Source organism: Antennarius striatus, chromosome 18, assembly GCF_040054535.1.
Source record: "Antennarius striatus isolate MH-2024 chromosome 18, ASM4005453v1, whole genome shotgun sequence".
NCBI classification, from domain to species: domain Eukaryota; kingdom Metazoa; phylum Chordata; class Actinopteri; order Lophiiformes; family Antennariidae; genus Antennarius; species Antennarius striatus.
Window position 1 is genome coordinate 19,355,969 of NC_090793.1, and position 18,466 is coordinate 19,374,434.

Consider the following 18,466-nt stretch of genomic DNA (forward strand, 5'->3'; position numbering starts at 1 on the left):
ACAGGATCTTAAGGTATGTGTAGCAGTTTTGAACATCTCCTGTGTTGGCATTTAGTAGTTCGGAGTCTTCAGTTATGAATGCCTTCCCTCAATTAGCTACTATCTATCTACAGTGAGTGCATCTCTCACTCCCTTTAATGATCTGGCTTGGGCATTGGAGGGTGGCTGGTTCAAGACCATCGTGGATCAAAGTATGGAGTGTGAGCTGGTAGCTGGAAAGGTGTCAGTTCACCACCTGAGCACTGCTAAGGTACCCTTGATGTGGTTGCCTTCACTCCAGCAACACACTGTTGCGTGTTCTGTGAGTGCTCCGGCCTGTACCGCATGCGTGTAAAACCATATTTAGTGAAAAAAGATTCTTTACTCTATCCTTACGAGATTGTGGTCCATAATGGAGTCTGAAGGTAATATTCAGAAATTTAGATATATTATGTAATTATCATCAATTCATTCATTAATTTTCTTTCTCACAAAATGCTGAGCAGTAAATTAGCTTTACCCAACCTGCTCAAAAATCCTGATTAATGAGCTGATTGAATACAAATGAGGGCACAAATAAGACATATGAAAATACAAAAGAGAAACACTGCAGTAAAAACCACAGTGGCAAGAAGGAAACAAGGCACCTCGTCAAGAACCCCTCAGGGTTTGACAGTTCTGATGAATCATAATTAAAAGCAAACACTGAAAACACCAGAAGTGCTGCATTCAGACCAAAATTCAAATTACAACAAATGAAGATGGCAATTTTTATCAGAAACAAAAAGGTTGGCAACTTAACCCTGGAACTGTTTTTACATGAGATGACTATAAGGGTGTGGACAGGGTATTGTTAAACTAGACACAGTAAGAGAAGGGAAGCTCATTTTGAACAATTCTGTTACTAAATCAAACAATTCGGAAGTTTAGATGAACAGAAAAAGAATTGAGAACAGAAAAAGAATCGAGAAACAGAGACGTGATGACGACAGAGGACAGTGGGCCAATAAAATGGAATATTTCCTGGTTGTTGCGGGAAATGTTGTCGGCTTGGGGAACGTGTGGAGATTTCCATACCTATGCTTCAAGAACGGTGGAGGTGAATATTAGACACTCATCCAATCAAATACTTTTGTATTCATGGTGAAGATTTTACTCTTGTTACCATGGGGATGTATGCCTTTTCTTTTTAAATAGGTGCCTTTCTGGTGCCATATGGTCTACTAGTTGTACTTTTTGGGATACCTATGTTTCTAATGGGGACTTCAATTGGTCAGTACACCCAGGAAGGATTCATCACCTGCTGGACCAAGTTGTGTCCACTTGCACAAGGTGAGCTGAGCTGAGTTCAACTGAAATGTACAAGATAGACCAAAATGGAAATTTATTCTTTAGTCAAAAACATTTACTCTTTCAGAATTTTGCACTTTTGTATGTTTGTGTTTATATTTCTCTTATAGGTATCGGCGTTGGACAATTGGTTATGACATTCTGGGCTTCCATCTATATTATAATTGAAGCCTGGGCTCTCTTCTATCTGGTGTTCTCATTCAGATCCCAGCTCCCCTGGGCCACATGCAACAACACCTGGAATACAGGTAAGCAGGGTACGAAAATACAGAGGTGGGTTAGGGTTAGGCTTATGTTGTCTCAACAGTCTCAATGTTGTGAACAATGAGACGGTTGACAATTCGGGTCAGGTTGAAAGTGTCAGCAATGTTAGACTATAGATTAACTGCAAGAAAACTCTGTCACAGCCTACCATATTTAATATTATAGATTAGGGATGAGCGAGGACACCACTATCTGTATCCGTTCAACCGTCTAAATTATCTGTATCACTAACTTTTCTCGGAAGAAACCAGTGCCTGCCGCAAAAAAAGGTTGGGGACCCCTGGTTATGAGGATTTTCCTTCAGCATGAGCACAAGTATTGATGAGTTTTACTTGTATTGTGCTCGTACTGGTCAGAAATGCTTTATCTGACACTCGTCTGAAACGAGTACCAGTCTCAACCCCATTATTGATAACATATCATTTTATAGACTTTGCTTTTAGAGTTGCTTTTTTCTCACCTCTCCCCTCCCCCACTGACACAACCTTCCTTCCCCTCTCTTCTTCTTTCTTGTCTCATCATCTAATGAACAAACTTTTCATTATCCTGAGCCACATCAAAATATAGAGCCTTCAATGCACTATAATCTTTTTTTTTCTTCAATCCAGCTGACTGTCTTGATACTGATATGTTTAATTCATCCAATGTGACTGGAAAACAGACCAATGGGACTCCAGCAGCAGTCGAGTTCTGGGAGTGAGTCTAACTTATTTTCATTCTCAAGTTTTAATGTCCTCATGCTTCTGCAAGAAATATTACATGTTTCTCCTGGTCAGGTTATTCAAACATGTTGGGGTTTTGGGGAAGTCCAAACATCGCTAACAGTGACAAAGCTCCAAAATTTTAAAATTTAAATTTTTATTTTGTAATAATTTGTCAGAGACACAAAATGTGGCTAAACATTGTGATCACACCCACAGAAGCTAAAATGGGGTTAAATGCATGATAGATGCACACTAATGCCACCCTCAGTACCCCAACTGCGACATTCAATTTAATGGGTGACTGAAGAACACGTATCTATACTTACCTAAAAGCATCAGCATGTGAGATAAGAAAAAAAAACACTTATGAACAATACTGGAGAAGCCAACCAGGTGTCTGAGTCTTTTTAATAAAATATGATGGTTTACCTCTCTCCAACTGAGTTGTCTAAAGTCCAATAGTTATGTATTTGACCTCAACTTACTAGTGGTCAAACTGGCACTGGAGGAGTGGTCCCACTGGTTGGAGGGAACCACCCAGCCGGTCATGGTCTGGGTCAACCAAAGGAACCTGGATTACATTTGGGAAGCCAAGAGTCTTAACTCCAGACAGGTTTGGTGGTCCTTGTTTATTACCCGGTTCATTTCACTCTCTCCTATTGTCTGGAGAACAGCAAAGTGAACCCCAAGGATTGCTGACAGGGGAACCCAGTTTTAAAATCCAAGTTCTGGAAAGAGTTCTGCAGCTCGGTTGGCCTTTCTCAGCATATCCTCCATTCTTCAGCCCCAATCCAATGACGAAACAGAGATAACATGACAGGACATGACTCTAAAGCCTAAATCAACCCTAAGAATTGTTGACTTAGGGTTTACAGTCATGTTATCTATGCCGCTTTGTATACGCTTTTATTTCCTGAAATGAAGTGATGGAGAACCACCGAGGATCATTTTTCATATGACAGTAGTTCATTCACAAACACACCGGGGAGGGCATTTTCTAAAATAACCATCAGAAGCATTGCCTTCCACACAATTTCTGGCAATTATTTAGCTGCATTACAGATTCTAACATCCACATCTTCAACAGTACCTACATCTCCATCTCCTCAGGCGGAGGATGCTGGGCATGTCTGGAGGCATTGAGGAGCTGGGCAGTGTCAGATGGGAGCTGGCCTTGTGTCTCCTGGTCGCTTGGATCTTTTGCTACTTCAGTATCTGGAAAGGTGTCAGATCCTCTGGAAAGGTCCTGTAGGAAAACTGGAGTCTAATTAGCTGTGGTGTATATAACTGTCAATCACTCGTAGTTACCACCTATCTGTAAACATTTTCATTTAATTTCAGGTCGTATATTTCACAGCCACGTTCCCCTATGTGATGCTCCTGATTCTACTCATTAGAGGCTTGACTCTACCTGGAGCTTCAGAAGGGATCTACTACTACCTGTATCCAGACATAAACCGTCTGGCTGACCTAGAGGTGGACTGTCTACTTGGTCCACATTTTTTAATTCCTTGGTTGAAACAGAAATGAAGTGTGAAACATGTATATAATATCCCCCATATGATGTTTCATGTAGAGACGTTACTGTGTTGCGTTTGGTTCAGTGCCCATCTTAGATGGAGTAGTACTACATCTTGATCAACCTTTATCAAATCAAACATTTTGGATTTACTACTCAACATTGTCTAACAAGTTAAAGTAAACTTCAGTGTGTAATATTCATTCTAACATTTCAGGTCTGGATTGAGGCAGGAATTCAAATATGTTTCTCCTACAGCCTGGCTGGAGGGACATTAGTTGTGCTGAGCAGCTATAATGACCACAACAACAACTGTTACAAGTAAATGTGATACACATTTTCACAATGGTCTTTGGTATATTTCATGTTTTACAATTAAATGAAAATATTGTAAAGAGTGTTTTTCCTCGAAAGTATCAATAAGGAGGGTCTATTGTCTCTGTGTGACCTCCAGGGACTGTTTCTGGCTCTGTCTGCTGAACAGTGGAACCAGTTTTGTTGCTGGATTTGTTGTCTTCTCTGTTCTTGGATTCATGGCTCACAAACAGGGTGTTCCTGTAAATACTGTGACCAAGTCAGGTGCAGTATTTTTCATTTCAGGAAACCTTACGAATACTCATATACCGTTATTGAAAGATTTCATCAAAAACAATATTAAATGTGTTCATCATGCAAAGGTATAAAAAGTTGAATAAAATGCTTTAACATCATTAATACATACTGTGACATCTCAGTGTCTTCACAGGTCCAGGTCTGGCCTTCATCGCTTACCCTCAGGCGACAGCTTTGATGCCTTTACCACATTTCTGGACTGTTTGCTTCTTCCTGATGCTGATTCTACTGGCTGTTGACTCATTTGTAATAGTTATTTGTCAGATTTTCTATGAGAAATAGTTGGTTTGTAAACACACATGACATTTCACTCTTTGTCATCTTCACAGTTTGTGATGGTAGAGAGCTGTATCACCACAGTGAGTGACTTGTTTCCAAAGTTGCTTCGTGCACCAGTGAAGCATAAGATTTTTGTCCTCATCAGCTGTCTAGCCATGTGTGTCCTACAACTTTTTTTGGTGACTGAGGTAAAAAAAAAACCCAAAAAAACAGTTTTGGATCATTCTGATGGCTTGAATCTTATTTCAATCTCAACTTTCTTTCTGCTTTAGGCAGGAATTTATATTTTCCAACTTATTGAGTTCTACGGTTCTACCAGGGTCTGTATGGCAGTTTTGGTTATTAGTAAATGCCTGGCTATAGGCTGGATTTTTGGTGAGTTACATAAATTACAATATTAATAAGATTTCAGTTCCTTTCTCTTTACCCAAAACTGAACTTTAAGGTTTAGGCCATGAATGGCTCATGTTGATGGGTTTGGTTGATTTCAAAACACTCTCTGGTGGATATAGCTGCAGACTTCTCAAAACCTGCACTCAGATCTACATTCAGGTCGCTCCCTGCCAAAACTGTAGTCCTCTACTAGATGTGATCTTTACCAGGATGCTTTGAAGGAACCCTAAAGCACTCTGTCCAACTATAGGATGTATGAATACACAACACCAGTTTTAGCCTGACTGTAACTGACTGAAAATTCCACAGAGGTGACGCTGTCGTTCTTGCTAAACAGTTTGCGGCATTTTGTTCTCCTTGGTTCGAGGCCAGCCACCAGGACCATCTCTGGTGACCCATGTATATGGAATAATTTGTCTTAAAAGAATATCTCCCCTCATTATGGCACCTAAAATCATAAGGACATGCACAGACAACCTTTTTAGGCCCAATTTTCTTTTTGATTGTGTTTGCTGACAATATAAAATTCCAAATCACCATGCACATTGCTGTATCTTTTTAAATTTTTGACCTTTTTAAGGTGCTGATCGCTTTTACAACGTCATTGAGGATATGACAGGACAAAGACCTTCGGTTTTCTTCAAACTGTGCTGGAAATTCATCATTCCCCCGTTGTCACTGGTGAGTCAGAACGGTTCTTCGAGGTTACAGTTGATTACATTCATTACATACATACATTACATTCCTGGCAAAGTTTCAGCGGTTTCTTTTTCATGGTGAGACATTTCAGGCGTTAATTAGTTTAGGTGACCAGCAGTGAACATATGAGACCCTGACCTACTTTCATAGGTCAGGGTCATTTAATAAAAGACCCATGATCCAACATGGTTTCAGAGAGGTTTCATAGATGTGTGCCTAAAAAGATATAAAAGTGGAAATGTGACCCTGACTTTGTTTTTCAAGGTCAATATTGTGATCTTTTTTTCATCCCCTTGCCTCCCTGTAATAACGCCTTTTGTTTCCTCTTTCTCTCTTATCTGATTCCTGAGATATGTGCAAAAATACCTCAGGATAGAAAAAATATCTCAGACCATGGATCTATGGTCTTACTCACACTGGCCTTCTCCCTCGTCTTTCTATCTTATCTGATTCCTGAGTGTAAAAAAGTTGAAATTTGACCTTGACCTATTTTTCTCAAGGTCATCATCTCATTTTCATCCCCTTTGCTGTCCAAGTAATGTGCTTTTTGTTTCATATTTCTATCTGCAATGGTTTGGAAGATATTTGGTGGACTAATGTACGGACGGACAGACGAACGGATCGACGGACACACAAACACTGACAATTACAATACATCCCCCTTCACGGGATGTAGAGACAACACATAATACCGTAGTATCGTAATGTAACTTAGCTTTAGGCTCTAAAGGTGAAAGTAAGCTCTGAAGTTTAGAGCAAAGGAAGAGGAGGCGGAAGGACGAGTTATTGTCAGCGAGAAGCAGAGGTGTCATTGGAGAGTTGTCGTGCTTATGAAGCGATGCTGCTCAATGGGGGTTGTGGCAGAGAGGGGAACTACAACAGTTAGATATGGCAACTGGTTGTTTGTATCTACGAATGTTCACAAGTTGGATGTTCATATCTTTTCAGACTACCTGCATTTTTTCTTCCTGCTCCACATTCATCACCTGATATTGTGTCAGTGACACCAACTGGATTTTGATGGCCAGGATTTTGGGAATACCAAAAATACTTTAAGCAACCTTTACTTCAAAAAATAACTGATTGAATGTAAGATTGATAAAATGTTCTATTCTTAGTAAATAATAAATTCATTAATCTTCACAGATTCCCTTCATCATGTCCCTGGTTAATTACAAACACCTCAAATTCAATGACTACTCTTACCCTGACTGGGTGTATGCAGTAGGAGTGAGCATGACCCTTTCCACTGTTGTCATGGTGCCACTGGGGGCAGCTGGACGGATGTGTTTGACACCGGGCACCTTCAGACAGGTCAGAATTCATTCTGAATGAGATGCTGGAGTTGAAAAGATCCATATTTTAGACTTAATCAATTAAAATTCTCTAAAAGACAACCAAATATCCCAGTTTTGTTTACAAAATGGCAAAACATCACGCCACAAAGCTTATTACAGCATCTGCCAACTTGATTCATAGAATCCAATATGTTTATCATCCTGCCTTCAATGTGGATTTGCTGAATAATATAATAATTATATTTAGATGAAAAGCATATTCAATACTAATTTATACCTAAACTAATGCAAATATCCAAATGATTATGGTCACGTTTAAACTCATTAAACTCTTGTTCCAGCGTTTGTCCGTCCTTTGTCGTCCTGCTGAAGATCCAGCCTGGAAGAGGACAGAACGTGGAGAAGAGAGAACTACTGTCGACCTGATGACATCTGCAATGACAGCTTAGTGTGACCCGTAGAGTCAAATTAACAAGACATAATACCATTCTCAATCTAGATTAAGAAGCAGCAACACGCTGCTTGTAATTCTCGTGAACTTTAGCAAAGAATAAAATGCATGTTTCTCTATACTTTTCCACATCTGTAGAAATGGAGAAAGCTGATGAATAACAATAAAACTTTTGTTCATATCAACAAAATTCTTTGCGTCTTCTATTGTGTTTCCTATTGGTGATTTTTCCTGCTACAGTTCCATTATGACTCACTGGTGAAGGCAGGGGACAGATTGGTGGAATTGTAGAGAGAATAGGGAAGTCTGGCTGAATGAGAGGATGAAGGTTGACAGAATAATGGATAGCAACAGGTGGAGTCAGAAGCTGGCAGAGGAATCTTAGGGCGTGGTAGCAACATTAAATGAGCTGGAAGCATGAGGAAAAAACAATGAATAATTCAGGTAGAGGAAATAGAGAGTGGCCTCAGTATCATGACGAAAAAGGCAGCTGAACAATCTCGTGGTGTCAGATGGTCTGAGGTATTGCAGTACCTATCATATTTCCTTATCTCTCTTGACTTGCTTGCAGTCAACTTCATTCAAATCCATCCATCCATCTTCAATCACTTGTCGAGGTCGGAGTCATGAAGGCAACAGTCTCAGCAGGAATGTCCATACCTCCCTCTCCCTAGACATCTCATCTATCTCTTCCGGGGAGTCCATGATTTGCTAAGGCCTACTCCCAGTAGAACATCCCCGAAACAGACGTCCAGGAGGCATCTGAAACAGATGCCTGAGTCACCTCAGCTGACTTCATTCGATATGGAGAAACAGCGACTCTACTCCAAGCTTCTCCCTGGTCAATGAGCTCTTCACCCTCTTCCTAAGGGTTTGGCCAGCCACCTTATAAGGGAAGCTAACTTTGACCACTTATAACTCAAGTAATTGTAATTACTTAATACATTCATCAATTGTTTATCATAACTTTGCCAGCTGAACAATGTGGCAAGAAAAAAGGAAGGCATCTCGTCAGGAATTGCTCAGGTTTTGAAAATTCCAAGAAATCAACATCAAAAGCAGACACTGAAACACTGGTATTATAGCCTTCAGACCGATACTAAAATAACAAGAAAAAAAAGAGGCCAATATTTTAATCAACAGGAAGGCTGGCAAAACAACTACAGAACTGATTATCCCCTAAGACAACCCACAGGGTGTGGACAGGGAATTACTATGCAGGGAAAGACACAGTAAGAGAACGAAGATAATTTTGTCCTACGTTAATTAAAATAGGAACAAATTTGAAGCTGAGATGAACAAAAATTATTTATATGGGTATATATGACTGTGTGACTTTGTTCTTTTTAAATAGGTACCTTTCTGGTGCCATATGGTCTGTTAGCTGTACTTGCTGGGATACCTATGTTTCTAATGGTGACCTCAATTGGTCAGTACACCCAGGAAGGATTCATCACCTGCTGGACCAAGTTGTGTCCACTTGCACAAGGTGGGCTGAGCTGAGTTCAACTAAAATGTACAGGATAAAGCAAAATCAAAGCCTTCTGTAATAATTTTTCAGGGTTTTTTTTGCATCCCAACATGTATGCTTGCGTTTTAAAACTGGGTTTTGTATTTCTCTTAAAGGTATCGGCATTGGACAACTGATAGTGACAGTCTGGGGTTTCGTCTACATTTTAATTCAAGTCTGGGCTCTCTTCTATCTGGTGTTCTCATTCAGATCCCAGATCCCCTGGGCCACCTGCAACAACACCTGGAACACAGGTAACACTCTTAAGAGATCCCCTTTAGTTGTGTTTGGGACATTTACTCAGGTACTTCAGTACAAGTTTGAGGTACTTTGAGCCTACGCCAATCTATGTTTTAATAAATTCTACTTCATTTCAAGAACAGCTCAGACATAAATATGATTTTTATTCATTGTGTGCATTTACCTGAAAAATGTAACTTTCTTCCAAATCATTTTTTAAAACACAAAAGACAACAGTTTAGAAAAATAACATAAAATTATCTAATTAACAGACAAAAAACATTTTGAGCACCCCACCACCCCATCACAAGATACAGCCTTCAATGCACAAATTATCACTGAAATATTTGCTTCTCAACCCAGCTGACTGTCTTCAGATTCAGATTTTTAATTCATCCGATGTGACTGGAAATAAGACCAACGGGACTCCTGCAGCAGTCGAGTTTTGGGAGTGAGTGTAACATCTTTTCTTTTTCAAAAAACTTGTTTTCGAGAAATTTCGATGATTCTGTCATGTGTGTGTCAGTTGGATCCAAATGCTGAACTCAGTGCAGGTCAGTTCATAATGATCTTTGGTTAATGTACTCATGAGTGGTAGTTTGCACAGAACAGGTGCAAAATAGACTGAATCCAGGCAAAACAAATTTGTCATGAGGGAGAGAAAGTCAAATAAAGATCCAGGGCAGGGGCAGAATGGGTATTAGGTCACTCTAGTCTCTGGAAAGTCGTGAATCAGTAATGAAACAATCTGGCAGTGACTGACTGGTAACGAGTGGTAAAGAGGGGGAAAAAAAATGATTGAGGAACCAGAAGCAGCAGCGGCAACAGGTGAGTGTTATTAGGTTGATGAATAACTGGAAACTGGGTGACAGGGAGAGAGAAAGAGACAGTGGAAAAAGTACAGAGATTTAGACTTGAAGATGCAGACTGTGACAGTTTCACTCAGTCAGGTTCTTCAACTCGGTTGGGACTTTGAGAAAGTTGATTTACATAATGGACAGTTAAAAATCCTGAGGACTGTTACTAGAAAATTTATCATTGACACATGATGTCATTACGATGTGGATCATAACAGAAATGATTCATGTCAGTCGTAACAGTGTAAGAGGTCAGAGCAGGACCCAAATGCAGCACATGTAGTTGTCCAGTTATAATGACCAATATGAAATGGATTCTGTTATGACATCGGGGAAAGTGTGGTTATATTTGGGTCTCTAAACATTCAGAGATGGCAAGAAACTCAGTGAGAAACTCACGCATGCATATACAGTATATATATACTGTAATATGTGTGTGTGTGTTAGTGTTAGTGTGTACAGGCCCTTGTAATACACCAAACACACACAAGGGGGCCTGTAAGCATGCAACTGGAGGCAGAGTGGCGGGCAGCGCCTTCTTGGTGCGCCCCAAATGAGCAACTTGTAAGGGGGGTGGTGCCTTGCTCAAGGGTGCCTCGGCAGTGCTCCAGAGGTGAGCTGACACCTCCCACTGTCAGCTCACACGGGTGTTTTTTGGGCGGGAGCGGGAATCAAACCCCCGATCTTAGAACATTGGACGACCCGCTCTGTCGCACGCTCTACCACTGAGCCACTACCGCCCAAGACAAGAATTGATTAGATGCATTACAAATTATAACATCCACATCTTCAACAATACCTTAATCTCCATCTCCTCAGACGGAGGATGCTGGGCATGTCAGGAGGCATTGAGGAGCTGGGCAGTGTGAGATGGGAGCTGGCCTTGTGTCTCCTGGTCTGCTGGGTGATCTGCTACTTCAGTATCTGGAAAGGAGTCAGATCTTCTGGAAAGGTCCTGGAGAGACACTTCAGTCTTAAACTACCTGTGGTGTATATTACTACCAATCACTTCTACTCACTATCTATCTGTAAACATTTTCTTTCCATTTCAGGTCGCATACTTCACAGCCACGTTCCCCTATGTGATGCTCCTGATTCTACTCATTAGAGGCTTGACTCTACCTGGAGCTTCAGAAGGGATCTACTACTACCTGTATCCAGACATAAACCATCTGGCTGACCTAGAGGTGGATTGTCTACATTTTCTTTGTTTTTTCTTGTGTGAAACAGGAATATAATTTAAAATATGAATTCAATTTTACACTTACTTTTTTTTGAATTTCATCTTAATTAGCTTATATAACGCTCCTCATATGATGTGTCATGTAGAAATATTAATGTGTTGAGTTTGGTTCCGTGCCCATCTTAAATGTAAAATAAATGCATCTTTATCAACCTTTTTTAATTAAACATTTTATCAAACATTTATTAAACACTCAACATTGTCGAACAAGTTAAAGTAAATGTATAACTTCAGTGTGTAATATTCATTCTAACATTTCAGGTCTGGATTGAGGCAGGAACTCAAATATGTTTCTCCTACAGCCTGGCTGGAGGGACATTAGTTGTGCTGAGCAGCTATAATGACTACAACAACAACTGTTACAAGTAAATGTGATACACATTCTTACATTGGTCATAGGTGTTCTCATTATTTACAGATTCAATAAAATTTGTTAAGAGAGTTTTACCTTGGAATTATCAATAAGGATGGTTTCTTGTCCCCGTGTGACCTCCAGGGACTGTTTCTGGCTCTGTCTGCTGAACAGTGGAACCAGTTTTGTTGCTGGATTTGTTGTCTTCTCTGTTCTTGGATTCATGGCTCACAAACAGGGTGTTCCCGTCAACACTGTGACCAAGTCAGGTGCAGTATTTGTCAAGAGTTCAGGAAACCTTACTTAGACACAACAATTTCCTCACAAGCAATATTAAATGTCAAATTATACGAAGTTATAAAATATTGAATGTTTTAACATCAATAATACATAATACATGTAACATCTCCTTGTTCCCTCAACAGGTCCAGGTCTGGCCTTCATCGCTTACCCTCAGGCGACAGCTTTGATGCCTTTACCACAGTTCTGGAGTGTCTGCTTCTTCCTGATGTTGATTCTACTGGCTATTGACTCACATGTAATAATTCAAATGAGAAATAGTTGGTTTCTTCACATCCATCCATGTTTTCTAAACACAAACACAATTGCACCTGTTGTTTTCTTAACAGTTTGTTGCAATGGAGAGTTTCATCTCTACAGTGAGTGACTTGTTTCCAAAGTTGTTTCGTGCACCAGTGAATCATGAGATATTTGTCCTCATCAGTTGTATAACCACTTTTCTTCTTCAACTAACCTTGGTGACTGAGGTGAATAGAAATATTTTCCTAACAAGGTGTTAATAAGGATTAATATTTCAATTGTTACTCTATTCTAAATCATTTAATACAAATCTCAATTTCTTTTTCATTTAGGGAGGAATTTTCATATTTCAACTGACTGAATTCTATGGCTGTACCAGTCTCTGTCAGAAGATCATAATTATCAGTGAATGCATTGTTTTAGGCTGGATGTTTGGTGAGTACTTTAATGCTTAATATATTTATATTACTTAAAGTGTTTTAACTTTTATTGGACAATAAGCTAAAAAGAGAGAAGATAGAAAGACAAACACAACAATATCAAAAGAAAATGTAATTATGTATTCAGGAAGATTCTCATTATCCCCTCATTATCTCCTTGAGTCTAACTGTAAACATGAAGACACTGACTCAGTCTGGCCTATCTGCCACTCTCTCTGTCTGTCTTTCTCTTACCCTGTCCTTATCTTCATTTTATTTATTTTCCACCCAACTGGTCAAGGCTGATGGCTGCCCAAAAGAATCTGGGTCCTACCAGGATTTTCTTCCTCAGAGGCAGTTTTTCCCCACCACTGTCACTTATGCTTGCTCTGAAGGATTCAGTTGGGTTTTTCTGTCTGTTAAAGTGCTTTGAAATGTCTGCTGCCATGATTAGGCGCTTCATAAATAGAACTTGATTGATTGATTGTATCTATTGTATCTCAAGCATGCCTCAAGGCCCATTTGAGCACCCGCAAAATAAATTTCTTGCCCAGAGTCATCGGTGCATTCTGCCAATATTTGTCAATCTTGATAAAAAGGGAGAATTGTAAAATATCACCAACCTCTTTCTTAAACTCTGGAATTTTGACGATAAATTGGCTTTTCATCAGGTGCTAACCGACTCTCTAACATAATCGAGGACATGACAGGACAGAGACCATCTCTTTTCTTTAAACTGTGCTGGAAGTACATCATTCCTCCGCTGTCCCTGGTGAGTCAGGATTATCTTCATGATTACCAACATCAATACCATTAGAGTAATATTATATTTAAGTGTGATTTGTTAACAGATGGAAGTGGATAAATACAGAGGCTTGTGTCACGAAGGGCATCCGACGGATACCTTGTTAACGTCTGTGTAGGTTCTCAGTCATCCAGGTCATGGTTAGCCAAAAGCTGTTGAGTCGATTCGTTAAGAAAGTTCTTGAAGACGTTTCGTCTCTCATCCAAGAGACTTCTTCAGTTCAGAGAGTGGCTGATAATGTTGTAAGTGACAGAGTTGATGCTGCTGACGATGGGTCTGAGTGGGGTTCCTTCGTAAAAGCCCACACAAGATCCAGAAAGGAGAACAACCCAGTGAGGACGGAAGAGAGCAAGCGCAATGGTATAGTGATCCCATATGTGTCTGGAATGTCTAAAAAGCTGAGGAGGATCTTTAACAAATACAAGCTCCCTGTGTATTTTAAGCCAGGTAACACCCTCCGACAAAGACTGGTCCACCCAAAAGACCCCAAACCACACAGTCAGAAGAGCAATCTGGTGTATGCAGTTAAATGCAGCGAGGAATGCTCAGATGGCTACATAGGGGAAACCAAACAACCACTACACAGACGCATGGCTCAACACAGAAGAGCCAACACATCAGGACAGGGCTCAGCAGTCTTCCTTCACCTCAAGGAAGAGAGACACTCATTTCAGGACACAGATGTTCAGATCTTGGACAGGGAAGATAAATGGTTTGAGAGAGGAGTGAAAGAGGCCATCAACGTCAAAGTGGAGAAGCCATCTCTGAATAGAGGGGGTGGTCTGCGACATCACCTTTCTCCCATTTATAATCATGTCCTTTCGAAACTCCCAAAAAGATTGTCTCAGCGGATTGACCCAGGTGATGGGTCTCATGCTAATGACCCTCATTAGCATACAAAGGTGTAACTCACATTTCAACGACCCCCTTTGACACCCCCACCAACAATCGTTGAGGAGCCAGACGGGTTTAACGAAGGTCGTTGGAATGTGAAAAGCACTGACCACACCCCACAGGGTTAATAAGCTGGGACAGAATCAGCCACTCTCTGAACTGAAGAAGTCTCTTGGATGAGAGACGAAACATTTTAAAGAACTTTCTTAACGTCCAGTGGATCGACTCAACAGCTTTTGGATACCTTGTTAACAAAACCTTTCAAGAGTTAATTTAAACAACCTGAGTCGTAGTGATTTTTTTTTTTTGAAATTTTGATTTGTGGAAATGTGTTTCTGACTGGTTTTACTGTTACAAATATGTTTAAAATTAATTTAAAAGTAAATATAAACATATAAATTAACTTCATCAGTCGTGTACTTTTTCATTTTCAAATCAGTCTTTTCAATCATAAACACAGACTTGGTGATAGAATATTTACAAAAATTCCAATAAATAATTAAATTTGACAAATTATCCACAGATTTCTTGTATCGTGTACCTGCTGGATTACAAGCGCCTCATGATCAATGACTACGTTTACCCTGACTGGGCGTACTCACTGGGGTGGTTCATGACACTCTCTTCTGTTCTCATGATCCCACTTTGGGCAGCTGGACGGGTGTGTTTGACACCAGGAACCTTCAGACAGGTCAGAATTTGTGCTGAACAACATCTTAAAGCCAAGTGTCAACTTTGAGTAAATTTCAATTCATGCAGTATAAAAACCATAAATCTCTCAGTCAGTTTTACTTGCACTTGCGCGATCTTGATGAAGACTGCACAATTGGATTCGCCTCAGAAGATACTCCGGGGGACAAGAGTGAGTCAAGAACTTGGGGGACCCTCACAAGGAGTGGACTTAGTCTAGCATCTGAGTATCAGGAACCTCCACGGAAAGTGTCACATTCCAAATGTCAAGCCACTCCTGATCCAGAGGTCAAATGTTTCACACCTGTGCACCTGAGGAAAGCTGGACCATTTCTCAAAATTTCAAAGTCAAAGCAGCCTCCCTCCACTGACAAGCTTTTTGGAGTTGCCCAAGGAAATTACTGGGAACTAGTTTCCTGACCTACTGGTGTTACTGGGATGAATGGACGGCCAGCTTAGCTGACTTGAACCCTGTTGAGAATCTGTAGGATGTTGCCATAGGATGAGGAGAGAAACCTCACCCCACCATAAAGACAACCCGGAGTCCCCAATCAAAGGAACTTGGGGTCCCAGAACTCATCAACAGAACCACAAATTGATTGAATCAAAGTAACTCCAACTCATGAAAATGGAAACTCAACTAACCCCTGAATAAAAAAATGAACATTTCTGCTTAATGAATTTTTAACTGAACGTATGACATGTTTTCATATTTTTAGATATTAAAAGTTTCAGATATACAAGATCCTACAATATTCTTTTTTAATGCACTTGCAATAAATCAGCTGCTTGTTTGAATAGTAATCCGACAAGGAATAGTTGAGGTGCAGAGAATCATGTGATCACAGGTGGGTAAGAAAGAGCCAGAGTCATTAGTCAGCTGTGAGCTGCTGTGCCCAAAATTCTACTGTTATATGTAGTCAGAGAAACAGGGGAGTAGAGGAGAAAACAGGAGTAAGGCTGATGAAGAAAGGATGACAGTTATCAAAACATAGAAACTTATAACTTCTCTTATTTGTTCCAGCGTTTGTTCGTCCTTTGTCGTCCTGCTGATGATCCAGCCTGGCGGAAGAGACAAATGGGAGCAGAGGAGACGACTGTTGAATTGACAACATCTGCAGCGACAACTTAATGTGACCTTCAAAAGCAAATTAATAACTCTGTTTACCTATGGTATTGTCAGTCTATGTTGCAGCATTTACTTCTCATCTCATGCTCTGAAATAATATGTCATCATCATGAGTAACGGAAAATAAATAAGTAATGATGAAATTGTTCCAATTTGTACTTAGATCTTTGTCTTCTCGTTTCCCATCATAATGGCAGCCTCCAAAAACGAGGATCTGTTCTTCATCATTCAATTCCTCTTCCTCTTGACTAGCTGACCTAACAGGGCTCTCCATCTGTATGTCTGCTGGTGACTGTGAGATCCAAGGCAATTCCCAGGATTGCCCGCAACTTTTGCTGGTGGAACTTTTCCAGGGTCCTGATGCTTTCCGATAGAGGGTCCAGCTTTCTGATCCATTGAGAAGAGTTGGAATCACTACACCTCTGTAGACACCGATCTTGGTTTGTGTTGACAAGCCGTGTTGTGAGAAGATACGGTGGTATAGCTGGCCGAAGGCTTGATGGGCAGAGCGAATCCTGTTACTGACATCCTCACTATGGTCATTGTTGTTGATGATAGACCCAAGGTATCAGAATCTGGGAACCTGCTCTACCAAATTGTCGTGGATAGTTATATCAAAAGGCTGGAAAGGATGAGCAGGGTGGGATTGGTCCAGGATTTTTATCTTTCCAACATTGACCTCCAGTCCTGCACTCTCATATGCCTCCACAAAATCATTGGTGGTTTGCTGTAGTTCAGCAGGGGAGGAGGCTGGGGCACAGCCGTCATCAGCGTACTGGAGTTCAGAGATGTTCATCTCAGATGTCTTTGTTGGGCCTTTAGACGTCTCAGGTTAAACAGACCACCATCCGTCCTGTATGCCTGTTAGGCACTTCAAGGTGAGGGTGAGACGATTTGACACGCAACACACCCGCTGCAAGGTATAGCGAGAAAAATGTTGGTGCAAACACACATCCTTGCTTGACCCCGCTGACAATGGGGAATGAAGGTGAAAAGGAAGTACCATAGATGACAGAGTCCCTCATATCATTGTGCAGACCCCGTATTAGTTGGAGAAAGTGTTGGGGACAGGCGGTTACCTTGCCAGACATTGGGGGCAGTGAGCGTGTTTGGCCACACCTTTTCTACGGCCTTCTCCAAAATTGGAGAGGGCAGTGCTATGGCTAGAAAAGTCCTGCCCTGACACAGACGCTTCTACCGAAGGGCGACTTTGCCACCAAGTTTGTCAGCCCAGTGATCTTCTTGCATCTGCCGCCAATGTGTGGGTCCCAGGCTAGGAGATCCCCGAGCTCACCTGCTCCTGTCGCCTGTCGCCAATCGCTGCTGGATTTTGGTGGGGAAAGGTATAAAGGCTAAGAAGGAAGAGGAAAGAGCAAGGGGAGAAACCAATTGCGTGAGATTTAAGGTGGGGAAGGAGCGCAACATCCTATCCACCATCTTGGTCTTAAGGCATCTTGTCCCACGGCAGGAAGAGAGATACAGACGGTGGAGATGCCACCTGACTGCAGCTCAGGGTCAACATCAACAAGGATGTTGCTTTGTCAGGTATTGTTTTTTGTCCCACAGGGTGCCTGATCACCCTCCCCAAGAGACTAAAATTCTCAAGGGTGGTGCCGGTTTAGTCGCCAAGAGCCCGACCATGAACTCAAGCGTAGTTACAGAAACCAAACGATCTCCAGGAGAAAACCGTGTTGAGGAAGAACGTCCTTGTTTCTAATTCCCGCATATCTTCACTAGCTGAACATTCCCTGGGTCCTCCTGCAGCAGACTGGTTCCAATAGACAATGAGGAGGGTTCTTCTAAAACAATAACCACATTCATCAGTCATCAGTCTGAGAGGAGCTAAAAGTGTAGATATTTCATTATAATGAAATGCATTAGTACAGCATACATACACGCATTCATGAAGTTAATTTTCCTTCAGTTTGCTTAAAATACATCTGTGTATTAAAATATGTGTTGTAATAAAAATCACGCATTGTGTAAGCAGTTTGGTAACTTTAATTTAAGATAAATATGTAGGAGGAAGTCGGAGAACCCACACAGACACGGGGTGAACATACAACCTCTGCAAAGAAAGAAATCAAACCGGGAGCCTTCTTACTGTGAGGCTACAGTGCCACCTACTGCACTACCGTGCTGCTCTCAGTTGAGGGTTGAGTGTAGCTGCTTCCAAATTTTCTCTTTAGAAAGTAAAATCTTAACATTACAAAGTTCATAAAATCATTTTATTTCTTCT

The 18,466-nt window shown here is 40.9% G+C and overlaps 2 protein-coding genes across 2 annotated transcripts; both read left to right on the plus strand.

Annotated features, from left to right (window-relative positions):
• Window positions 1-909: 909 nt before the first annotated feature.
• Window positions 910-7,546, plus strand: LOC137611788 (sodium- and chloride-dependent betaine transporter-like). Its single transcript, XM_068339883.1, has 14 exons — window positions 910-1,078; window positions 1,177-1,311; window positions 1,440-1,577; window positions 2,202-2,289; window positions 3,408-3,540; window positions 3,639-3,773; window positions 4,034-4,137; window positions 4,271-4,395; window positions 4,562-4,674; window positions 4,758-4,895; window positions 4,980-5,082; window positions 5,681-5,781; window positions 6,946-7,113; window positions 7,439-7,546. Exons 1-14 carry the CDS (start codon window positions 910-912, stop codon window positions 7,544-7,546), a joined length of 1,758 nt encoding a protein of 585 aa, XP_068195984.1.
• A 3,113-nt stretch (window positions 7,547-10,659) lies between these two features.
• LOC137611790 (sodium- and chloride-dependent GABA transporter 3-like) lies at window positions 10,660-17,583 on the plus strand. The gene is made up of 10 exons (XM_068339884.1): window positions 10,660-10,676; window positions 10,975-11,107; window positions 11,208-11,342; window positions 11,660-11,763; window positions 11,895-12,019; window positions 12,176-12,288; window positions 12,380-12,517; window positions 12,623-12,725; window positions 13,381-13,481; window positions 17,416-17,583. Exons 1-10 carry the CDS (start codon window positions 10,660-10,662, stop codon window positions 17,581-17,583), a joined length of 1,137 nt encoding a protein of 378 aa, XP_068195985.1.
• The last annotated feature ends 883 nt before the right edge of the window (window positions 17,584-18,466 follow it).